The following is a 25930-nucleotide window of genomic DNA, read 5'->3' as shown; positions in this document are numbered from 1 at the left end:
ACAGGGGGCGGCACCCAACTCCCCAATCAACCCTGCTCTGAGCCTGACCAGGGGCTGCACCTAGGGATTGGGCCTGCCCTCTGCCACCCGGGAGCAGGCCTAAGCCAGCAGGTCGTTATCTCCCGAGGAGTCCCAGACTGCGAGAGGGCACAGGCCGGGCTGGGGGGGCCCCCCTTCTTTCCCCCCGTCCCGAGTGCAAATTTTTGTGCACCGGGCCTCTAGTCCTATATAATAAAAGGCTAATATGCAAATTGTCCCCTCGACCAGGAGTTCGACCAGGAGTTCGACCAGGGGCCGGGGCCAGCCAGCCAACCGCCCACGTCCCCTCCCCCTGGCCGGCCCACCCCGATTGGCTGCAATAGGGGTGGGCCAGCCGGACCCCACCTGTGCACAAATTCATGCACTGGGCCTCTAGTATGAACATATTACAGGTTACTTCTCTGTTGATGGACTCTTGGGTTATTCTAGTTTGGACTAAAAGGAGCCATAAATGCTATGAATAGTTTTATATATGTCTCCCGATACACATATGTATATATTTCTTTTAAGATACAGATTTGGACGTGAAAATACTGGTCTTAGGGTATGCACATTACATGCTTCCTAGATATGGCCAAATTGTCTTTTGAAGTGGGTTGTATTACTTTATACCCCCACCAGCAATGTATGCAAGAGTTCCTTGGGTCATCTTCCCTTGACATCTAGTGTTGCTTCATTGTCTTTGACCCCAAGTGATCCTTTGGGGTAGGTGATATTTCCATTTTACAGATGAGAAAACACGTTCAAAGTGGTCAAGTAATTGAGTGCAAGTTTATAGAGAGAGTGGATGCTAGGACTGGCACGTGAGCTCCGGTCTCTCTAACACCAAAGCCTATTATCTTTCTATGCTGCTTTTTTTACAGATAGGACTTCCTGACATCAGATATGTAAGGCACTGAAACCTCACCAGGGAAGATGAACATTCTCAAAGACTTTTTTTAAAAAATAAATCTTTATTGTTGAAAGTATTATTTGTCCCCCTTTTCCCCGCCATTGACCCCCACCAGCCCGCACCCTTTGCCTGTGCCCATGGATTATGCATATATGCATACAGGGTCTTTGGATGATTACCTGCCACCCACCTACCCTCCCCCGCCTTCTCTCCGAGATTCCACACTCTGTTCCATGCTTCCATGTCTCTGGATCCACTCTGTTCATCAGTTTATCTTTTTTTTTTTTTTTTTTTTTTTTTTTTTTTTTTAAAGTATGTTGTTGTTTTTTTATATATATATATTTTTTATTGATTTTCACAGAGAGGAAGGGAGAGGGATAGAGAGTTAGAAACATCGATGAGAGAGAAACATTGATCAGCTGCCTCCTGCACATCTCCTACTGGGGATGTGCCCGCAACCCAGGTACATGCCCTTGACCGGAATCGAACCTGGGACCTTTCAGTCCGCAGGCCGACGCTCTATCCACTGAGCCAAACCGGTTTCGGCCATCAGTTTATCTTGTTACTTAGATTCCACATATGAGTGCGATCATGTGATACTTGTCTTTCTCCGATGACTTATTTCACTTAGCATGATACTCTCCAGGTCCCTCCGTGCTGTCTCATAGGGTAAGAGATTCTTCTTTTTTACTGCTGCATAGTCTTCCATGGTATAAACGTACCACAGTTTTTTATCCACTCATCTACTGATGGGCACTTAGGCTGTTTCCAGATCTTAGCTATTGTAAATTGTGCTGCTATGAACATAGGGGTATATACATTCTTTCTAATTGGTGTTTCGGGTTTCTTAGGATATATTCCTAGAAGTGGGGTCACTGGGTCAAAAGGCAGTTCCATATTTAATTTTTTGAGAAAACTCCATACTGTTTTCCATAACAGCTGCACCAGTCTGCATTCCCACCAGTAGTGTACTAGGGTTCCCTTTTCTCCACATCCTCGCCAGCACTTGTCATTTGTTGATTTGTTGATAGTAGCCATTCTGACAGGTGTGAGGTGATACCTCATTATTGTTTTAATTTGCATCTCTATGATGATCAGTAACTGTGAGCATTTTTTCTTGTCTCTTGGTCATCTGTATGTCCTCTTTGGAGAAGTGTTTATTTAGGTCCTTTGCCCATTTTTTAATTGGATTGTTTGTCTTCCTTTTGTTAAGTTGTAAGGACTTTTTTAAAGAGTAGGCTACTATCTTTTGGGACTGGATTGGATATAGTTATTGGAGGTGACCTGTTTCTCAAAGTCCCTTCCAATTTTGTGATGCAGATGACACTCACCCAACATTTTTAGTGTCCTGACAGCCTCTTCCTTTTTCTTGCTTTTAGCATCCAGCCTGTGTATGGAGCACAGCACCCTCCTCTGGACCCTCGGCTCACCAAAAAGTAAGTCGAGTTGTTTTTCCTTTCATTTGAGTACTTCTTTCATCACTCCCCCTCCCCCCCCCCCCCCCAGCACTCCCCTACTTTGTTGAAATGACAGTTTTCACTTTGACCTTTTTTAGCTTCTCTTCTGCTCTCTTTTGGATCAGAAGATGAATAATTTTACCTGTAAACAGTCCGTTATTAAGTGGGAAATTAACGCACTTAAAAGATTTCTTTTCTACATTGGTAGTAGACATCTAGGATGTCCCAAAAAATGTATATACACACTTTGAATAATGATAAAGGCAGTTTATTAAAATACATTTATGAGCATAACCAATGGACACATATGGGGAGTGGGGTGGGATGAGGGCATGTGCTGAGGGTTGGATGCAGCCAGGGAGAGGTCAATGGGGGAGAAGGAGACTTATGTAATGCATTAAACAATAGAGAATTTAAATTAAAAAATAAATAAATAAAATACATTACATTTTCAAAATTGAGCTATCAGCTATTGAAGTGTGTATACATTTCTTTGAGACACCCTGTGTAGGATTTGATGTTGGATTCTCTATTCTGCTGAAAAAGTCTTTATTGGTTAAATATTGTCCTGAAATTGAATGATTGAGGACCTCCTTCAAGCAAGAGCTCTGGTTTCTGGGGCTCCTGGCTTCTGAACATAGAGAGGTCTACCACCTTTTGTGCACTTGTACCCTGAGAATTAGGGCACAAAGAATATAACTGTAGGGCTGGATTTCTTCTCATCCTCTTTCTGTTTGACACATTCAATGAAACCCAACCATACAATAGAATTAAAAGCTCCCTAGACACCATTTCTGTAGTGAAATTCTAATAAATAATTTTCAAACACAATAGAGACCCTAGCTAAATCCAGGATGTATGGATGTGTATCCAGACCCCTAAATATCACTTTATCACACCTTTCTCTAATGGGCAACTCGGCCACAATTAGGAGATGGGTCATCTTCTCAGATTTTCTAAGAACTTTGGCCTCAATCTTTGAGTATAAATGTGGTACTTTATACTTAAATATGAGTATAAATATTATTTTCATTAAGTATAAATATTAGTTTGTAGTAAAAGCTGAGAGCTGCAGGAGACCTAGGTTCTTACCCTCCAGGGCCTGGGTAATAATATCCACCTTTTCTTCCTTCACAGTCAATGGGGAAGTAAAGATAATGTACATTAAAGTATTTTGGATACCTAAAAAAGTGCTGTATCAACTATACATTACTAATATTTTATTTTTTTATTGATTTTCTAGAGAGAGGAAGGGGGAGAGGAGAGGAGAGGAGAAGAGAAGAGAGGAGAGGAGAGGAGAGGAGAGAGAGAGAGAGAGAGAGAGAGAGAGAGAGAGAGGTGGGAGAGAAACATCGAAGGTTCCGCAACCTGGCTGTGTGCTCTTATTGGGAATTGAACCCGTCACCTTTTGGTGTACGGATGATGCGCTAACCAACCAAACCACAGTGTCCAGGGCTACATTACCAATATTTTAATGTTTAAAAATAACAGTGTAATGTATGGTGAACTTTCCGTAATTCAACCGAGTTGTGTTTTGTTTTTGTTGTTTTGCAGTTTGGCCAGTGTGTAGAAGTACAGTCTTACTTTGGAAGTATGACTGCTGTTCTTTTCTGTAAGACAAACAGCTTTATATCAGAAACCACTAGACTGTGAGCTCTTTGAGGGCAGGGGCTTTGTTTTGTTCACCACTTCACTCTTCGGACCGGGAGCAGCATGTGGCACATAGTAGGCACTGAGTAAACATTTATGGAGTGGAAGAATGTATCCTTCACTTAGACAGTGGACTTTCCTTTCATGTTTCTTAGTGTGTACCTTGTAGTAGCTCTTAAGGAGAGCATGTTTTCTGTGATATTTCCATTGAGTAGAATGAATTCTATTTCCTGGTTTTACCAACAACAGACTACCTGGTCTTTGGCTAGTAAAGCAGGCCCTGTGGATTACCTACCCAACAGTCTCTCCTGGCCCTGCTTCTTTAAGAACCATAGTTTTATTCAGCTATTAATAAGGTGACAGTATACTTAGAGCAGGTATCTGGATTAGTTTAAGTCTTTTACAATAATTTCTGGTAATCCCAATAACTGGTCTATGGTGACTTCATCTCATGGACTCTGGCCAATGAGACATAAGAAAGTCTCCTGAGGGAGAATTCTTGGAAAGATTTCTTTTGATCAGAGAGAGATTATTTTGTGAAGAAAGCCTCTTTATGCCTCTGCTCACATTTCCTGCTTTTGACTGTGGTAGTGTGAAACTAAGATGCAGAAACTATTTGTAACCGGAGGGAAAGAGCAAGAGAATTGTGGAGACACCAACCAGCCCTGACATTGTGGTCTTTATCACTTAAGCATCATAGTTGAGAATTTAGTTCCTTGCAGCCAGTTTTGTTCACAGCCAGGATTTGTTGATTAGTAATAGATCCATTCCAGTATATTTTATTTTATTATTTTATTTTTTAAAATATAATTTTATTGATTTCAGAGAAGAAGGGAGAGGGAGAGAGATAGAAACATCAATGATGACAGAGAATCATTGATTGGTTGCCTCCTGCATACTCCACACTGAGGATCAAGCCCACAGCCCCAGGCATGTGCCCTGACTGTGAATCAAACTGTAATCTCCTGGTTCGTAGTTCGACACTCAACCACTGAGCCACATTGGCCAGGCCCAGCATATTTTATAATGATAAGCACATGGTCCACATGTGAATCTGTCTGTCTGCCCATACATAAGGCAATGGAGTCTACTATCCCACTTTATGCTTGGGTTAAAGTCACCATACCTTGTCTGCACCAGTCATCAACTGTGTTTTCTCTGATTCTGTACTTAAGATAGGTCTTGAGTAATATCACCATATCCCAAACTGCCAAGACCAGCTTTATATACTCTTGTCTCCGCCTGTTAGTGATATAAAACCATGAGTGTTTTAACGGATCAGCAGAGTTGCATTCATACTTTCAATAGAGGTAATCACCTAGCTCTGCAATTTGGAAGGAGTATAATTGTCTCTGAATAAATCATGTCCCCTTTTCATGCACGTGGTGGTTTGATATTAATAGTCTACAGCATGGAACAACATCTAGGTTTGGATCATTTTACAATTCCAGATTATTATAAAACATTTATTGCCCTTATTTTAGTATCTTTGTTGGGACATTTTTATTACTTTTCCCGCTATATGACTATCGTTCCACTTCAGACTGCCGTTAATTGCTGGGTGGTTAATCGCCATCACAGCAGAAAACCTTTACATTGGGTCTTCAATCATCCAAACTGCATGAGCAAGTAACATTCCTGTCTGTGTGTATTGACTTCAGTTTGCCAAATTATTACCATTAGGGATAATATTGCCTGCAATAATTTTCATAGCTCATATAAAACCAGTGTTATTGCAGAGTGGCCCCATTGGCCACTTGATGGCATGATAAGCTTCTAAATTTATTGTTTTCTGACTTGATATTATTGTTCCAAGTATAAGTCTGGTTCACACGGAGCCACACTAGCTATTGTGATGACTGGATTCATTTGGTTGTTAGTAAATTCCCCACTTGCTTCACATCCCTTACCAATATCAAACATTATTTTTTTAAACAAATTTGTATCATATTTCTCTTGAGTGAACAGCCATATCAGTAGAACAGTGTAGTATTAATCAAATTACAGAATGATTGAACTTTTGTTTCCTAACCAGTATAACCTATAGCCAGTCCCTTTCAAAATATCTGTAGGTGTTTGTGTTAACATTGAAGAAGCTATTCTTCACCAGACGACTACATTTCTCTCAGATGTGCCATTTATTATGTTTTTGTGTGTTTTTAGTTTCACCCTCACTACTTGGATCGCTTTTTCTTTACCACTTACTAGCTCCATGATCTGTGGGTCGCAACCCCTTTGGGGGTCGAATGACCCTTTCACAGGGGTCCCCTAAGACCATCGGAAAACACATATATAATTACATATTGTTTTTGTGATTAATCACTATGCTTTAATTATGTTCAATTTGTAACAATGAAATTGGGCTTCACCACAACATGAGGAACTGTATTAAAGGGTCGCGGCATTAGGAAGGTTGAGAACCACTGATCTTGGGCAAATAACTTGGAGCCTTAGTTTCCTCATCCATACAACAGAAATAATAAGACTCAGCTCACAGAGTTGTGAGGATTAAATGAGTATCTGTGAAAATGCTTTTTAAAGTGTAGTTTGGCACAGCTGTGAGGCAGTATGATGAAGATGTCTATCTGAGGCCAGTTCGGTTGTAACTTTGATGTAGTTCTGTTTAAATAACCTTGGTTAAACTTCAAGACACACTGTGGCATTATTATACCTTGGGCTAGGTATAACTTAGTTGGGAACATGTTAAAATGAGACCCCTAAGCTAGAACTACCTGGATTGATTTCTTACTGGGACTGCTGGAGTTAAAGGGAAGAGAGACATTTCTCCTCCAATGACCACACCCCTAGAAGTGACTTCTATCCATTCTGGCTACCGACATGCAGTCTGTTTAGTTATTCCTACCAGATGAGAGCTAGGGCTGTCAGCTGTGCACACTCGGAGATACGATAGCTATGCTGTTACGTGCTCAGTTTGTGTGGCAACTCCTCTTCCCAGGCTGCAGATCCCACGAGGCCTCAACTCTCCCCTCCCGTTTTTCTAGGTGGAGTAGTTCAAGAGCATGCAGGCTCTGCAGTGAGGTGGGCCTGGATTTGAGCCCAAACTTTGCAGCCTGCCCAGGACCTCCGTCAGCCTCAGTTCTCAGTTTCCTTATCTGTAAACTAGAGGCCCGGTGCATGACAATCGTGCACTTGGGGGTGGGGGGCGTCCCTTAGCTCCGCCTCCGGCCTGCGCCCTCTAAGCCAGCAGGCAGACATCCCCCAAGGGGTCCTTAGTGCTGCCACAGAGGCAGGAGAGCCTCCTGCCACTGCCACTGCACTTGCCAGCCATGAGCCCAGCTTCTGGCTGAGTGGCGCTCCCCCTGTGGGAGCGCACTGACTACCAGAGGGCAGCTTCTGCATTGAGCATCTGCCCCCTGGTGGTCAGTGCGCATCATAGCAACCAATCGTTCCACCTTTGGGCTGATTTGCATATTATCCTTTTATTATATAGGATGGGAATAATAATACTTATAGACTGATGGATGAGACTTAATAAGAAAATGAGTATATGTAAATATTAGCCCAGAATCTAGCACCTAGTAAATAGCCCATAAATGTTAACCATTATGTATGCATGAATTTATATTATCCCCTCCGAAGAGAACAAAATTAATGAACATGGGAAATCTTCAAAACCTTAAATGTTCCCATCATTATTGCTGGTCTGCAGAGTTTTCTGCTTCTCTCAGTGGTACACCTGGCACCTTCACTCTTGCTCTCCTCTTTCATTCTGTCCTCAGACTCCCACCGCTCTAGCTGATACCAACCCCTTCCTCCACAAAGGCCTCTGTTCTCAGGACAGAGCTGAGTGTTTTAACTGGTTAGTTGAGTTTTGGGTTTTGTAGGGTAGGTATATCTAAAATAATTTCTAGCAGCCTCAAATGGTCTGCATTGAATCTCTCATGTCTTTCTCACAGGGAATGACAGCCTTTCCTCTTTGTTGTGTGTGAATAGGTCCTTCCTGTTTCGATTTGCAAAGCCTTTATTTCCGTAAATTCCAATTTTTAATCTAGTTCACTTGTATTGAATCTTCACCTGCTTCAGAAAATATAATGAAATACTTTCAATGTATAGAAAGGTATAAAGGAAAATATAGCAAACATGCATGTTCCCAGCACTCAGCTAATTTACCTCCTTCGTCTGTAGAGGAAGCACAGTGTCTGTTAGAGCCTGACCCTCAGCACGGCCCATCTCTGGGTGCAGATTGTAGTCTAGTCCAAGTGTGCATCTGCTTCACCCAGCATCCAGACAATTGTTTTACATGAGTTAAAATTCAGCTTCTTAAATCAATGATTTATTTAAAGAATTCTCAAAATATCAAGAGGTATTTCAGAAATATCAAACAGAAAGAAAAGCAGTAGTTAGTTAACCTTCAATCCAGAGTGCTCCATATCACGCTGTTGGATTTGTTGTGTGCAATCCTGAGGTACACTTAGCCTCCAAGGAGGAAAGCAGCAATAATAACCACGTACTCCTATACAGTATTTTATTGATGACAGAACTTTCTTATACATCTGCCCCTGACAGTGAAGCCTCTGCAGTGTGTACTTCACGTTGTGGCTCTTGGATCCTTGTACAGAGGAGAAGCAGCCATAATGATGAGGCTGGAGCAGGCAGCCTCAGAAGGTCTGCAGAGGAGTCATTTGCCTTCTGGTTCAAGTAGATTTTTTTAAAAATTTGTTTTTTGTAGTCCTCCCTCGAGGATATGTTTTCATTGATTTGAGAGAGACACATCAATGTGAGAGGAAAACATAGATATGAGAGAGAAACATCAATCGGTTGCCTCCCTTACAACCCCAACTAGAAATCGAACCCGAAACCTAGGCACGTGTGCTGACTGGGAATAGAACCTGCAACCTTTTGGTGTATGGGACAACGCTCCAACCAACTGAGCCACCCGGCCAGGGCTCCCATGGATTGTTGACATACAGATATTTGCTCTGCATTGCCTCTGTTTCTTTGATTTGGACTCTCGTTCATTTCCACTTATTCATTTAGTAGGTTTATAAGTATTATTACTTTGGGGATTGACGAAAGTCAACAAAACATTTATTTCCCACTGAATAATAAAAATTATATGCTCAGTTTAGAAAACATGAATAATTCAGAGGAGTATAAAAATGAAATTAAATATCACCTATAATTCCATAACCTGAGATAAGCACTCACTGTTAGCATTTTGATATGTTTTCTTCCTGGTCTTTTCTATGCATATACTTTTTTTTTTTTAATAAAGAGACCATTAAAAATATATAATTTTGGTTCCAATTTTTACTTTCTTTAGATTGTTTTCAAGATATGATTTTCACTGGCAGTATACATTCCATCTGGTAGCTGAATCATAATTTATTTCATCATTTCCAATTTCTAGATATTTATCTTACTTGCAGTTTTTAACCAAAATAAATGATACCACCCTGGCCAGGTGGCTCAGTTGGTTGGATAGTAGTCCCATACACCAAAAAGGTTGTGGGTTCGATCCCTTATTGGAGGCAACCTATTGATGTTACTCTATCACATCAATGTTTCTCTCTCTCTCTCTCTCTCTCTCTCTCTCCCTCTCCCCCCTTCCTCTCTCTAAAATCAATAAACATTTCCTTAGGTAAGGATTAAATAAATAACACCATTATAAACTGTTTTAGGTCACTTTTGTTTGACTTTCTGATTATATTCTTATGGTTAGAGATGAACCATTTTAAGGCTCATGATGTATATGTTCCCAGATTGTTTTCCAAAAGGTTGTACAACATATACCTCCACCTGCAGTGTTAGAGAGCTGGTCTCACTGCACTCTGGTCAGCTGAAGAGAATACATTTTTAAATATTTGCTAAGTTGGTGGAAAATGGTATCTTGTTTTTATCACATTTGAGCTGTTACATCTTGTAATGTGTTCTCTCTTGTATTCGTGTGATGTATTTTCCTTTACTCCGTGTGAGACTAATATTTGCAGATAATGCCTCAGTGATATCTTACTCCTTCCTTGGTGTTAGTAATAGGAACATTCCTATGAACTGTCTGTGTTACCCGTCTTATTTATCAATGTTAATAGCAATTATCTTTCAGAATAAATATTGGACTCATCTAGGGAGATGGGGTGGGTTATGAGACCACCCACCTCTACCCAAAGGAAGAAACACCTCCTGGAAGTGGGGGACGTCTGCTCCTCTGGCACAGCGTTTCACTCTAGTTTCCCTGCCTGCCTGGGGAAAGCAGGGAGACTTTTTAATGTTTCTACCTATTGCATTCCGGTCCCCCAGTGTAAACGCACAAAAGGCCTTACTCTGCTTCCCTGTTTGGGGTATGAGGGATGCTAGGTAAGACTGAGTTAGAAATGTCCCAACCACAGTCCCCTGGATCTGGAATAAGGGCACCCAGACCTTAAGCAGGAGACAGACAGAGGAAAAGTCCAGGGAAGTAGGGATGTCCCACATGACTCTTAGGGCTAGGCTCTCTTTTCTCAGTGAGGTAATCTAGTGTTCCCCAAATCACGATTTCTTTTTACCATTTTCTATATTACTATTTACATTAAAAAAAAACTCATTTTATTTACATAATTAGATTTATTTTTTTAAAAATCTTATCATTTCTATAAATGGAAAACCAATACCGTTTTCCAAAAAAAAAAAAAAAAGTAACCTTAAAAATAAACAGTGAAAAACTAGCCCAGCCAGGTGTGACTTATTGGTTGAGTGTCGACCTATGAACCAGGAGGTCACGGCTCGATTCCTGTCAGGGAACATGCCTGGGTTGCAGACTTGATCCCCTGCGGGGGTGTGTGTGCAGGAGGCAGACAATCAATGATTCTCTCTCATCATTGATGTTTCTGTCTCTTTCTCCCTCTCCCTTCCTTTCTGAAATCACTAAAAATATATTTGTTAAAAAAAACTAAAACAATCTTATTAATTAATTCTAAGCTAGGTCCTATTGCTTACAAATATGTCAGTTCTGACACTGCCCTCACTTTCTTAAAAAAAAAAGTCTTATAGACAGACTAGCACCAAACTGAGACCATCTTCTCACAGCCAGCAGACGGACTTTAACAGAATAAAAAAGGACGACATGTTCATTTTGGAACTCAGTGTTTAATGCTATTTATGGTCTACCTAAAGTTGCCTCACTTATTCTACCAGTAGTTTATGTCCTACTCTAAGGAGTAGTTTAGGTTATGTTGCCATAACAGGTTAAGTCTAAAATTTCGGTGGATTGACACACAAAGTTTAGTGGCTTAGGGTAGGAGTCGAGGGCAGGCTGTGCTGCAGTACTCACGCTGCTGTCTAGGCTGAGGGAGGCGCCACCATCTGGAGCCTCCTCAGTTACTGTGGTAGAAGAAAGTTTATGGAGAACTCACACCTGTTCTTTTATGCTTGGGCTTAGAAATGATCTGCACACTTCTCTCCTGAGCCCATTGGCCAGAGCTAGTCATGTGGCCTCACCTAAGTGCCAGGGGACTGGAAAGTATAGAGGAGCACATGGAATAGCTGGTGAGCGTTGCTGTCTTGCTACATCTGCTGCAACACTGGGCTGGTCTAGATGCATCTAGATGAGGAATGGATTTGGGTGTTTTTTTGTTTGAAGAAGGTAATGATTGTGTATGAGATCGCTTGTAAAACTATTAATAGTACCTTAAGCAAGTGGTGAGATGTGCCAGACCATTCCTTGGTAATAGTGTCTCCTTTCTTAAAGCTTCATTAAAGAACGGTCAAAAGTCAACGCAGTTCCCCTGAAGAGTAAGAAGGCCTCCAGTTTCCATGAGTTTGCCCGGAACACCAGTGATGCTTGGGACATTGGCGATGATGAGGAAGAGGACTTTTCCCCCCCTGCTTTCCAAACTCTGAACTCAAAGGTTGCTTTGGCAACTGCAGCTCAAGTCCTAGAAAACCACAGCAAGCTGAGGGTGAAACCAGAACGGTCCCAGTCAACAACATCCGACGTTCCTGCCAACTACGTCATAAAGTCCAGCAGTGATGCCCAGCTGTCCAGAAATTCCAGTAAGTCCATCCTGCTCACCTCCATAGCCTCGACTTTTTTTTTTTAGCAGAGTGCATTTTAAATAAAAACATTTTTTCTTTAGGGCATCACTCAGATTTTCCATTGGATGGTAAATAAGCAAGCTCAAGCCTGAGGTATGACATCAGTGAGCCTGACTGGCCCTCCCACCTGGGTGGCTGCCTGGCCCTGTGACCTGGGCTTCACTTCCTGACACCCAGGTGTTGCCTGCCAGTCTCTTCTTTCTTTCCTGTGCTGGGGTCCAAAACTTTGATTGCTTCGTATTGCTTTAGGCCTGGTTAGGTTGAAGAATATTGACTAATGTATTTAAGGCTGTTCACTGAATTCCACGAAGGTTTGGTGCTATTGGTTGGCCTCCTCAGCAGTGGGGAGCAGCCACTAGCATAGGTTGTCTCCCTGTTCCTGAAGGTCCTGTGCCCGAACTCCCTGCCCATCAGGTTGGGGAGCAGGAGGTGATGCCCCTCTGTGTCTCTTCAGGAGGCTTCAGTAGCTGGTTGAGGTGATGTGGCTTTATCAGATATTGGGAGACTCTCAGTGTGCACTTTTTTTGTTAATCGTCACCCTAGGATGTTTTCCCATTGATTTTTAGAGAATGGAAGGGAGGGGAAAGACACACAGAGAGAAACATTGATGTGAGAGAGACACATCAATTGGTTGCCTCCCACACTCCCCCCAACCAGGGATCGAGCCTGCAACCGAGGTTCGTGCCCTTGACTGGAATCGAACCCGAGACCCTTCAGTCCTCTGGGCGACACTCTATCCACTGAGCCAACCTGGGTATACAGCAATGTGCATTGCTGTATTTAATGTATCCCTAATGGGTTTTATGGGCACCAGTTATTCTGAGATGGAGAGGACAATGCTGTCATTTTAGTGAAAGTTAAATCAGCTGACTGGTAAAGGGTAAAAAGGAAGTAGAAGAATGCAGAGCCCTGGCGCATGTCCTGGCTCAGGTCCTAAGAGAACTTCTTTCACAGTTTCAGATTAAGCATGTGTTTATGAAATTAGGCTGGAAGGCCTTTAAAATCATTCCCCAAACACTTTCCGTAGCTGATCCGGGCCCCAGCTTGAACCTTCGGTGCCAGGTGCAGACGGGCATTTAGTGTTGGTTGACCAGGGGCCACAGCTACAGACAGTATCTGTGCATCGTGATTGAAGGTCTCCAGTGTGAGGAAGAGCCCTCCAGGATCCCTAATGAGCTACCTTTGTGCAGCCAGGACCACCTAGAGCAGCAGTTCTCAACCTGTGGGTCGCGACTCCTTTGGCGATCGAACGACCCTTTCACAGGGGTCGCCTAAGACCATCCTGCATATCAGATATTTATATTACGATTCATAACAGTAGCAACATTACAGTTATGAAGTAGCAACGAAAATAATTTTGTGGTTGGGTCACAACATGAGGAACTGTATTTAAAGGGCCAGAAGGTTGAGAACCACTGACCTAGAGCCTTCCCTTTATGAGGTTCCTTCCTACTGTCATCTGCCAGTCGCTGCTGCCAGACGTGCACATGGCCTCAGCGCTGTGCTGTGAGCCAAGTACCCTGCAGCACTTGTTTCTGTAAACCTGATAGTTGTGCTGGTTGTAACTCTTTACTAGTAATTCTTATTGTGACTTATGCTTATAAGGCCCTGATGTAGAAAGAATGTGAACCAGTCATGAAAGCTCAGTCAGAGTTTAAAACGGAGTTTTGTTTGGGGCAGTAAAATAAATAACGGTTTTGGAGTCAGAAAAATCGAGGCGGCCTCTCAGCTCTCCCTTGTAAGTTACTTAACCTCTCTGAGCTGCAGTTTCTCATCTGTAGATTAGTAATAAATGAGTAAGTTCCCGCTGTATGCTGTAAGGTTCAAAGGAGAGATATGTAAATGTGACCAGCATGGAGCCTTATGCATAGTAAGCACTCAGTAACGTTATTCCTATACTGCTTGTTTCTCCCACTTACCATCTGGTGTAGAAATGTCTAGAACCAGACAAAGAGTTCAGCTAGAGCTGTGCTTTTGCCATTTTAGTCATATCACAGCAGAATTAAACGCTGGTTCATTTGGGGAGACATGGAGCACAGAGGAACTGCAGCCGCCAGAAGTGGGGTTGCTTCAGGCCAGAGCGTCTCACCCATGCAGGGCACATGGTGTGCCAAGAAAGGTTAGAGTTGGGCCAGGGACACCGACCCTCCCAGCCCTTGGGGCAGCGGCGTGGGGCTGGGCTTCAGGAGAGCCACCTCCTTGCATTGCAGTGTGCTTTATAGTGTGGTCATTTCTTGTGTGCTCTTGTGCTGTGGAAACGGAAGGTGAACACGTGTTGCCCCCAAACTCATCATTAGGCACCAAGAAGAGTTCCAGGTTGGGCAAGAAAGAAAACATTAGTTTGCCGTCAGGGGCTGCCAAAAAAGTTCTTGAAGTTGCTGCAGCATCTGCGTTTCCATTAGCATATAAGATGCCTTGTACACATGATAAAAAACACAGCCATCCTCCAGGCGGAAGAGTTGAGCACAGCTGGGTTTCCATCCCAGCTGCCCCTCAGCTGGGCACCCCGGGCGCACAAACTGTGCTGCTGAGGCTCGTGGAGGAGACCATACTGAGCAGTTAGGTTACTCAGAGTCCATGCTTTTCACACAGCTCGTCTCTTTCTCTTTCGAATTATCTCAGGTGATTCATGCCTGAGGAATGCACTCCACAAACAGCAGTCACTCCCTCTCCGACCCATCATCCCCCTTGTTGCCCGGATCTCAGACCAGAACGCATCTGGGGCACCCCCGATGACGGTCCGGGAGAAAACCCGCCTAGAAAAGTTCCGTCAGCTTCTCTCCAGCCACAACACTGACTTAGGTGAGTCCCCGTGAGCCCTGGGCAAGATAGGGCCTCTTGGTGGCTGGGATTCTCAGAGCCCTGGAAGCTATTGCTCTTTATTCTTCCTTCTTTTACTTTTCCAGCATCTCCTGATCTGGTGCCCATTGCAGTGACATGCAGGTATTAAGTCAGAAGTGTGTTACTAGAAATTAGGGACCAAATGAGGTGGGACTGGATTCTGGGGCCTGTAGACCATAGTGCAATTATTCTGGCTTCAGTCTCTCCCACCTCAAGGCGATTCTATGGAAATCCACACTGGTCTTTCTCTTCCCCTCTAACCTCTGAGCCCGGACTGGATCCCTGCCGTAGAGCGTGTCCTTGGCACTTTGCTGCTCAGGGCTGTTGTTTTGGGCTTCCCCCTGGTGCTTGTCAGTAGCTGCTGCTGGTGGTGGTGGTGGTGGTGGTGATCATCTTACTTGAATGGTGGGAGGCATCAGGCTGTACTGGCTGAGGTTTGTTTTAGGGCATTTGTGGGAAGAGCTCAATCCAAGGAGCTGTTATCTGTTTGCAGATGAACTGAGGAAGTGTAGCTGGCCAGGTGTTCCCAGGGAGGTTCGACCTGTAACCTGGAGACTCCTGTCGGTGAGTTCTACCCACTGTATAGAGAAGTGTGAGCCTCACACGGCCCTTCTTACCTGATGAGGTTAGTGTGGGCACATTCGTCTTACTCCCTAGACTTCTCTGGTCCTGCTGGAGATGACAGAACGTGGGCTGCAGGCCTGTGTCTGTGCACGCAGACACATATTCTGGAGAGTTCATTTTAACACACATAGAAGACCACACATTGGTTACCACAGTCGCAGTCTCATGTTCTCAGCGTGAGGGAGGAAGAATAGAGTGAGGCACGGTCGTCCCAGCACTGGTCCCTGTGCTTCACTCCTTCTCCGGAGGAATAACCACAGTGGTTGACACCCACTGTGCGACGAGAAGAGCTGGTGAAAGGGCCTCCCTGCCAAGCCTGCGTCGTCCCACTTTCACTGAGGGCAGAACACTGGCCAGCACTGTTGCAGGAGCACTTGGATTTCCTGAGCCCGTAAAATTCACTCATTCTTCTAGCAAGGATTTATTGAGGGCCTGCTGTTCACCAGGCACAGTGCCAGGTGCCGGGAGGGTATACATAATGAGTCGGCCACAGTCCCTGCCTGCCAGGCATTCACCGTGGAATGTATTGCATGAGTGTCTGGGAGAGGAAGGGTCTCCCTCCTGGCTGCTCCCCACCCCTTGCAACCATGAATCATTGAATCATTGCCTCTGCCATTTCTAATTAAGTTCAAGAGCTGTGAAGAATAGATTGGTGAGAACGGAAGGAGAGCAGGAGGTGTAAGAATTGGGAGTGGGATCTAGACCAGAGACAAGAATGGAAGCTGGCCTGGAGCTTGGGCAAGGAGGGGGCTGCTGCCATAAGTCCTGTGTCTGGACGTTGCAGCTGCTATGTCACAGATTCCATTCAGCTTCCCAAGCTGGTAATTCCGAATGTTACATGGAAAAGAATGGGTAATGGGCACATACTTACATGGCACGTCTCTGAGATTTGCTGTAGACACGACCGTCTCCCTGTGATCCTCAGAAGTGTTGCCTTGTACACACATAGCCCTCGAGGTCCTGGCTTGGGTCCAGTTCCCCTCAACTGACCTACATGCACTGTCTCTGTGCTGGCTCTGGGAGTCCTGGGTGCTCACCAGCAGTGCAAGCTCCAAGTCCAGCACAGGCTACAAGAGTAAATAGTCCTGGGAGCGTTGGCCGTGGCTCATCTGCCCACATGTGGGTCTCACTGGATGAGGGAAGGCAGACACGGTGGCCGAAACAAAAAAGGGATCCACCCTTGTTCTCGTGCCAGTTTTCCTTCCATTTCTCTGATAGTTTCCAAGTCACTGCTCAGACTAAAAGAAAAATTAAGGATTCATCCAACCAGCATCTGCCCCCATCTGACTAGCTGTCCTGTCTGCAGGGCTATCTCCCAGCCAACACCGAAAGGAGGAAGCCGACCCTGCAGAGGAAGCGGGAGGAATATTTTGGCTTCATTGAGCAGTATTATGACTCTCGAAATGAGGAACATCACCAGGATACCTACAGACAGGTACAGTTATCACCGCTGCCTTTGCTTACTAGTCATAATCTTAAGGTGTGTCTTCTGGGAGTGCTATCAGGGTACAGATTTTCCAAGACTTCAGGCTATGGTGTGCTGCTTAGGAATGACATTTATTCCTGGTATGCAGAGTAGGTATGGGGGGTCTGGGAAAAGTTATTCCCAGAACTGCTTTCCCTTTTTCTAATTCAGTAGCTCTGGTTTTAATCATTTCAAATAGATTTCCCCCCGCCACCACTACTCCCTCACCCCACCCCAGGCTAATGGCAGTGCTTCTCAAACTTTAATGTGCATACAAATAACCTAGGATTTTGGTGAAATCCTACTTAGGGATTATGATAAAATGCAGATTCTAATTCAGTAGGTCTGGGGTGAGACCTTCACTTCTAATGAGCTCCCAGGTGAGGCCAGCGCTGCTGTTCCACAGACCTCACGCGAGTAGTAAGGATTATGGGGCAAAGATGAAAGATGCTTTCACTCAGGAGGGGTCCAGTCCCCCTGGACAGTGACATCAGTGCCTGTTTAGCACCCATGTCTCTCTGTTTGTCTGTAGGAGTTGTCACCATCAGCAGCCTTGGCAGGGAGCGTTCCAACATTGCTCATAGTGGTCCCCATGCCTGTGGGAAGGTGGAGGGGGAGAAGAGCAGTCTGGTGGTTGCAGAAGAGGGAAAAGATGGGGGAGGCAGCTGTCTACAACAAGCCCTAAGAACTGAAGTACCTCTGCCACTGCCAACACAGTCCCTACAGTTGTTAGACTGGGCACTGGGGAAACTGAGGCCAAAACCCACTGTACTGCCCTCTTTGGAAACAGAAGTCAGAACTTGCGGTGCCAGTTACTGAAGGGCAGCTCCTCCAGGTCCCCCTCTTCTGCATTGTAACTTCAGGAGCAGGTCCTTCTTGGTTCCCTTTCCTCGCACGTTTTTGCAGCTGTCAGAGCTCTTACTTAGTTCCTGGAAACTGTTGATGACTAAGATATGGAAAGAAGGGTCCACATTTTGATCATAACTACTAAAGAAGTGAAACAGACTTCAGAGCAATAGGAAAAATCAGGGGGTTCTCTCAGGTGTGAAGCCTATTGCTATTTGTGATAAGTGGTGTTGGGGGGAGTTTTCCTCACTGTTCAGTAAGCTATTGCTATCATGGAAACATATTTGAGATGGACAGGTTGGTTTAACTAGACTTTTTTTGTATGTCAGTTCTTTCTAAAGATAAATTGTGCTCTCACTCATACTCCCTTGATACTAGTTCATATAAGAAAATAACATCTCAGAAGAATAAGGTAGCATTTGTGTTTGGCCATGGCTTCTCTTTTTCAGATCCACATTGACATTCCAAGGACGAATCCTCTCATTCCATTGTTCCAGCAACCACTTGTACAGGAGGTGAGGGAAGTACTTAACGTTCTCAACCCTTCTCCCCTCATATCTCTGCGGCCCCAGTTCTGTGTGGATGGGTGCTGGAGCCTTCTCCTAACCACGGCAGGTTTACAGCTAACGTGGTGTACCTGTGTGCAGATGTGGAGCCCTTCGGAGCACTTTCTTGTGCATTCTCATGTTCTCTTCCTAACACACCTGTGGGCCGAGTAGTGCTGAGAGTTTTAGGGGCTTGCCTCCAGTCTTGAGGCTACCTGGTGACAGAATGAAAAAGCAGGGGGGTTCTCTCAGGTGTGAAGCCTGAGAGAGCCCACATCTTAGAATTCCTAGTCTGGTGTTTGTTCTGCTTTATCAAGCTGAGATAATGATTTTGATTTTTCTTATTATTGTAAATATACGTAACAAAACAACCATTACCACCATCCATCTCTAGAACTTTTTATTTTCCCAAACTGAAACTGTCCCCATCTATCCTATATAATGAAGAGGTAATATGCAAATTGACCATCATGCCCTCGCACAAGATGGCTGCCCCCATGTGGTCAAAGATGGCTGCCACAAGATGGCCGGCAGGGGGGGCAGTTGTGGGTGATCAGGCCAGCAGGGGAGGGCAGTTGTGGGTGATCAGGCCAGCAGGTGTGGGCAGTTGTGGGGGACCAGGCCTGCAGGGGAGGGCAGTTGGGAATGACCAGGCCAGCAGGGGAGGGCAGTTGTGGACGATCAAGCCTGCAGGGGAGGGCAGTTGGGGGTGACCGGGCCGGCAGGGGAGGGCAGTTGGGGGCAATCAGGCTGGCAGGGGAACAGTTAGGTGCCAATCAGGCTGGCAGGGGAGTTGTTAGGGGGCAATCAGGCAGGCAGGCAGGTGAGCAGTTGGGGAGCCAGCAGTCCCAGATTGTGAGAGGGATGTCCAACTGCCAATTTTTATTTTCCCAAACCGGCAGTTGGACATCTCCCGAGGGGTCCCAGATTGGAGAGGGTGCAGGCTGGGCTGAAGGATACTCCCCCTATCCCCCGTGCACAAATTTCATGCACCAGGCCTCTAGTCCTATATAATAAAAGGCTAATATGCAAATCGACTGAAAGGTGTAAGGACCGGTCACTATGATGCACACTGACCACCAGGGGGCAGACACTCAACGCAGGAGCTGCCCCCTGATGGTCAGTATGCTCCCACAGGGGGAGCGTTGCTCAGCCAGAAGCCCTGAGCCGAGCTCATGGCTGGAGAGCGCAGCGGTGGTGGCGGGAGCCTCTCCTGCCTCCGTGGCAGTGCTAAGGGTGTCCGACTGCCTGCTTAGGCCCGCTCCCCATGGGCCTAGCTTACAGGTATTGGGCCAAAAGTGGCAGTCCGACATCCCCCAAGGGGTCCCAGATTGCGAGAGGATGCAGGCCAGGCTGAGGGACCCCACTGGTGCTCAAATCCATGCACCGGGCCTCTAGTTAAATAATAACTAACTCTCTATTCCCCAGCAGCCACCATTCTACTTTCTTTCTCCATGAATTTGACTATTCTCAGTACCTGTAATAAGTGAGATCATGCAATATTTGTTCTTTGGTGTCTAGCTTATTTCACTTCGCATGATATCTTCAAGGTTCATCCATATTATAGCATATACCAGAACTTTCTTCCTTTTTAAGGTTGAATATTTCATTAAACTAGTATGTATATAACATATATTATTGATCCATTCATCTACAGCAGACAGTTCATAATGCTGCTATGAACATGGGCAGGCAAATATCTGGCTGAGTCCCTGTTTTAAATATATATTTTTTAATCCTCACCCCAGGATATTTTTCCCATTAGTTTTTTTTAGAGAGTGGAGGAAAGGGGGAAAGAGATAGAGAAACATTGATGTGAGAGAGACACATCAATTGGTTTCCTCCCACACGCACCCCAACCAGGGCCAAGGATTGAACCTGCAACTGAGGTATGTGCCCTTGACCGGGAATGGAACCCACAACCTTTTTGGTCTGTGGGTCAACACTCTAACCACTGAGCTAAATCAGCCAGGACCTGTTTTATACTCTTTTGGATATGTATTGGGGGAACCCTCATGACTTACCAATAGCATCAAGAAGATTTTGAGGTTGATACCATTATTTTACCTGTAAGAGCTCAGAGGAAGCTAAAAACACATTCAGGATCCCTCTGTCTCCCGTACAGTTTCTTACAAATCAGCTCTGCTTATTCCCTGTTTTGACTTGGGGACGTTCAGATACTTCTACCTGTGCATGTTTACTCTAAACTTGGAGACAGGGAAAGTAGCTTGTATAAAAGGCTTCTCCTAATAGTGGAACCTGAATTCAAAGAAGGAAAATCAAACTGTAGTCTTTTCAACTTTTCTCAAATCACCTTTCTGTCTAGCAGGCTTTAGTCCTCTTTTTTCTTTTCTTTTTAATATGTTTTTATTGATTTCAGAAAGAGGAAGGGAGAGAGAAACATTAATGATGAGAGAGAATCATTTATCGACTGCCTCCCACACACTTCCTATTGGGATGGAGCCTGCAACCCGGGCATGTGCCCTGACTAGGAATCAAACTGTGACCTCCTGGTTTATGGGTTGACCTCAACCACTGAGCCACACCAGCCGACAAAGTCCTCTTAAATAGAGTAAACTGCTAACCAGGGAGCAGAGAACTGAGTAACCCTGAATACTGAAAGACTTGCTTTGCAAACCTACTAGTAAAAGGTACATCAGCATTAACTAGAATAAGTCAGAATTACCCACACTGGTAAAAGAGGTGAAGAAAAACCTTCATGGATTAGCCTCTCCTCTCCTCCCTGCAAAACCAGATCATCCCAGAATTGTTTCATAGTGAAAATGCCATGGTCTCCTGTGGTAACCAGAATACTGTTCAATTTCCACCTCTGACATCTCACTGGTACAGGGTGAGTGTGTCTGCATCGTCCCATCCTTACTATAGGATTGGCCAGTGTTAAAGCCAGTCACCAGGATTTGTGTATTCACAAGGGGCTGGAAGTGTGGAGTCCAGGCCTGGTTAGCCCTTCAGAAGGACTGACCTGGAGGAGCTGTTAACAGAGACATCCAGACAGACACAAGCCACAGGAGGTGTGAGGAGACAGAGTGGGGTAGACAATCTTTGGCATCTTCCTGAACATGGTGGGTCTAGCTTGACCTACAGTGTCTAGGGTCATTTAGCAGCAGAGGGGAAAGAATGTAGGTTGGCCCCCACGAGAGTATTGGGTCCAACACAAATGAGGACACTATGCCCTTCCCTCAGCCTCAGAGAGCAAGTGGGCAGGTAGAGCAGAGGCAGAGAGGTCAGCGCCTCCCACACCGGGCTCTGTTCTCACCCCTGGGAGTGCAGGAGTGTTGACACTGTGAGGCGGGCTCAACCCGTACCTACAGATGCTCTACCTCTCTCCTCCACTAGCTAACCCACTACAAACCACACAACCGTTTCCTTTTTACCGTTCTCCCTCGGAGCTGTCTGTCCCTCTGCCTGACCTCTGAGAGGGCCTCTTCAATTTGCCCCCAGAGCCAACTGTTTGGGGCTCTGCAAGCCCATGTGCTATGGAGGCCCTGTAGTGTCCTGTCCCTCTGTACGTCACCTACACCTCTGTCACCCTCCATGTGATTCGTATAGACATGTACAGTCTATACGAGAGGAGTTGTGGTCAGTGGGATGAAGCCAGGGAGCATTAGCACGCTGAAAGAAGACGGGGAAAGCTCAGGGGGCCTAATGGGGAGTGTAGCTGAGTGAGTGGGATAGGGCCAGACTCTGACGGAACCATAAAGATCTCTTCTTTCTCCCCATCCTAAGCCTCTGGCCTCTTGTGGCTAATATGCTTTACCCAGAGGCTTTTCCATGGGAACTGTGGCTGATTTCTCTGTTCTCAGATTCCCAGCTGTAGGAATCCATAGAATTTGGTTTATTGAACTCCCTATCCCTAGCAAATGTCTGGGTTGCATCCTGATATATGAAGTGACTTCCTGCATTTATCATCTATTACTAGATCTTTTTCTGTCTCAGCGGGGAGAAAGGAGAGGGCGGTAGACAAGGTATTTCCTATCTACATCCTGTAATGACAAAAAGGATTTACCAGAAGCATCAGAACTTAGATGTTCTGAATAACAACATCCTGAATCAATGACATCATTGCGAACCTTTTTCTAAGCCGTTGGGTCACCATCCTTTTTTTGCCCAATTTAATATCACAGTAACTAGATACTGAGAAGACAAAGGGCAAGAAGTATCTACCTGTACTTAAAAACAATTAGTGTCTTAGAAGCCTTTTATATTTCTATACTTCATCTTGTGGTATTTAAAAAAGTTTCCTAAAAATTCTGCAGCAACTGTAGAATGAATTGTGAGGTAGGTAAATGGAGGGAGGGAGTGTATCCCGTGGTTTAACAGCATGTCTCTTTCTCTCCTAGATCTTCGAAAGAATTCTATTTATTTGGGCCATCCGACACCCTGCCAGTGGGTATGTCCAGGGAATTAATGACCTGGTCACTCCGTTCTTTGTCGTCTTCCTCTCAGAACATGTGGGTAAGAAGCATGAGTACCAAGTTGAACAAGCTATTGTTCTTTCTCATCTTTGGTGTGTTTGTTTTCCCCGAGTGCAGCCAGTAGGCATGTCTTGCTGAGAAAGGACAGTGACTTTAGAGTACACAGCTAAGCCTGTTTTTTTTTGTTGTTAATCCTCACCCAAGTATATTTTTTTCCATTGATTTTCAGAGAGAGTGGAAGGGAGGGGGAGAGACAGAGAGAAACATCAATGTGAGAGAGACACATCGATTGGTTACCTCCCATACACACCCCACCTGGAGTGTGAGGCCGGGGCTGGAGCCTGCAACCGAGGTATGTGCCCTTGACAGGAATCGAACCCAGGACCCTTCATTTCGTGGGCTGATGCTCTAACCATTGAGAAAAATGACTAGGGCCACAGCTAAGCCTATTTTAATGGCAATAGCAGCCTGAAATTTCTCTCTTGAAATGGTTGCAAATCTCACCTAAAAAGACCTGCTTTGTCACAAGAATGACCAAATTAATATGTTCTGTCATAAACAGATGGTTTGATGATTTATTTGAAATCATTTTAGGGTTATTTTGAAGTTGTTTGAAACACAGGCCCTCATCCATGAAAGCTAGAATTTTAGATTGTATATAGGGCTTCCCACTTTGGTTCATATGCTATTTTTTTTTTTTTCATCCTCACCCGAGGATATTTTTCCCATTGATTTTTCGAGAGAGTGGAAGAGAGAGGGACAGAGAGAAACACCGATGTGAGAGGAACACATCAGTTGGTTGCTTCTGGCATGCCCCGGACCAGGGCCAGGAGCCTGCAACTGAGGCATGTGCCCTTGACCGGAATCGAACCCAGGAGCCTTCAGTTCACAGGCCAACACTCTATCCACTGAGCCAGACTAGCCAGGGCCACATGCTATTTTTCAGTAGCGGGATGTGGACACATAGAGGGGAAAGGTTGTAGCACCAGAATCCAGCTCACACTGAGGTAATGGGATGGACTGAGGCGAGCACCACACCTTGATTTCTTCCCTTCCTTCTCCACCTCTGACCCCACTGGACTCCTGTCACTTTGGGTAGAGTGATTAGATGTCACGGTGGCAGTCAGGTTTACTTGCAGCCCAAGCCTCCCCCCGGCCAGGCCTAAATCAGGCACAGTCTTGAAAGGATTTGAGGATGCTCCTCTCTTTTTGGTTCCTTAGTCACTTGTGCTTAGAGGTTCAAAGGAAAACCCATCTGTCATGGCCTGATGCTTTGTTCTTTTAGTTAAAGAGAAGCTCATTGGGGATCAGAACATTGAAAAGGTTCTTAGAAAACCATCCATCCAATCTGCTCACCTCACAGATGGGTTGTAAGATTCCCTGCCTTCTTATTTGTGGCAGAGCTAGGACTAGAACTTTGTTTTTTTAGACCTGGAATAAGGGGAAAGGGGGTGGGTAATTGTGGGTTTTGGAGGAGACCATTGTAGGGGCCAGGAGGGTAATGAGAAGTGGACTAGAGTGGAGACCCTTGACATGGGAGGGGCTAAGAAATGTCTCACTTGATTTGTCCTATTCAGGTTTTCTGAAGGGACTTACAGGGATGGTGTTTTGTAAGACAACATGAGTGAAATCGGTCAGACAGAAAAAGCTAAGAACCATATGATTTCACTCATATGTGGAATATAAAACTGAAACTTCAGGGGGAAAAAACAAACAAAACTGAAACTTATGAACACAAACAGCAGAATGGTGGTTGCCAGAAGGAAGGGGGTGTGGGGTAAAGGGAGTCCTAATATGAGGTGACAGGAGAAGATTTGACTTTGGGTGGTGGCACATGGTACAATATACAGATCTTATAGAATCCACACATGAAACCTATATGTTCATGTTGACCATTGTCACCCCAATCAATTTAATAAATAGTTTTTTAAAAAGTATGACAACAGAATGACATCATTCTGGTTCCCCTGAATTAGCAGCAACCAGGGCAGAACTGGAGTCAGAGTGGAAGGTCACTCTTGCCCACTCTGTCAGGTGATCCTAAGCAGAAGCATGACTAGTAAAATTTAGCCACCAGAAGTGTTTAAATAAAGCTTTTGCTAGAGGACTTTTCATTTTCCCTTCACATTAGTAGGTCAGCTTCTGGAAGTATCTTAATTCTTCGTGTTTAATTTTTTAAGAGCAATGCAACTGATGGGATTTTTTTGGTTGCTGCTTGCAATTCTTTGATAGGACTGCATTCTGATCTTGGTATTTGGCTTGTCAGCACCCCCTGCTGACCCACCGTGTTTATGCAGTGCAGCGTGGGCTTCTGTGGCAAGCCTTCCGTAGGTAGCTGTTTCGCCTCTGCAGCACACTTCAGATTCCCTTCTCCTAGACCTAGGAAGGCGGGGCCCATTCATTTTTTACAAACATTTTAGCTATGTTATTTTTAATCATATGTAAAAGTAGGTAAAATAATAGTGCAAATCCCCATGTAATTATTACCCAACTTCAACAGCCCGTCTTGTATCATCTGTACCTCTGTTCATTCTCCATCCCCTCAGCTTTGTGAATTATTTGGGAGCTGATCTCAATATCAAGCATCATATTTCATCCATAAATATTTTCATATGTATCTCTAGAACATAATAATGAAAGAAACCCACAGCCATAATGCAATTATTACATCTAAAAAGTAATAACTCCTTAATATAATCTCATAGAAAACAGTATTTAAATTTTCCTGGTTCTCATAAATATATTTAACAGTTTGAATTAGAGTCCGAATCAAGTTCACACATTCTAGTTGGTTGATACATCTCATCTGTTCCCATCCGTCTCTCTTTCCCTTAGGATTCTGTAGTGTTAGCCCTTGTTTTTCCAGTTTCCATACCTAGGGAAGGGCTTTGCCATTACCAATCAGGAATGTCACCCTGATTTTTAAAGCACTTTACCATTTGCAAAGTACTTTGACATACCTGATTTCATCTACTAGGCCCCAGTCTCTCTCTTTTTAAAAATTAGTATCTTCCTTTTGTTGTTGTTGTTATTTCTTATTGATTTTTAGAGAGAAGGGGTGGGGGGAGAGTATAACATTGATGTAAAAGGGAAACATTGATCAG

General features: G+C 44.6%; 1 protein-coding gene across 2 annotated transcripts in view; it reads left to right on the top strand.

Moving 5' to 3' along the window:
* The window catches only part of TBC1D22B (TBC1 domain family member 22B), an 85951-nt gene that overhangs the window by 25516 nt on the left and 34505 nt on the right, over positions 1-25930 (top strand). Inside the window, exons 2-8 of one of the 2 annotated variants that reach the window (XM_070418662.1) lie at positions 2311-2367; positions 11723-12027; positions 14692-14871; positions 15404-15474; positions 16841-16969; positions 18295-18360; positions 22752-22866. In XM_070418662.1, the coding sequence (XP_070274763.1) occupies positions 2311-2367; positions 11723-12027; positions 14692-14871; positions 15404-15474; positions 16841-16969; positions 18295-18360; positions 22752-22866 (923 nt within the window). The remainder of the gene's footprint in view (positions 1-2310; positions 2368-11722; positions 12028-14691; positions 14872-15403; positions 15475-16840; positions 16970-18294; positions 18361-22751; positions 22867-25930) is intronic. The other variant, XM_070418663.1, reaches the window with a different exon arrangement.

This window comes from Myotis yumanensis, unplaced genomic scaffold (assembly GCF_028538775.1).
Source record: "Myotis yumanensis isolate MYYU_CA2020_CCGP unplaced genomic scaffold, mMyoYum1.0.hap1 SCAF_6, whole genome shotgun sequence".
Lineage (NCBI taxonomy): Eukaryota > Metazoa > Chordata > Mammalia > Chiroptera > Vespertilionidae > Myotis > Myotis yumanensis.
The sequence above is the reverse complement of the archived record's forward strand: the minus strand, read 5'-3'. Positions and strand labels throughout refer to the sequence as shown.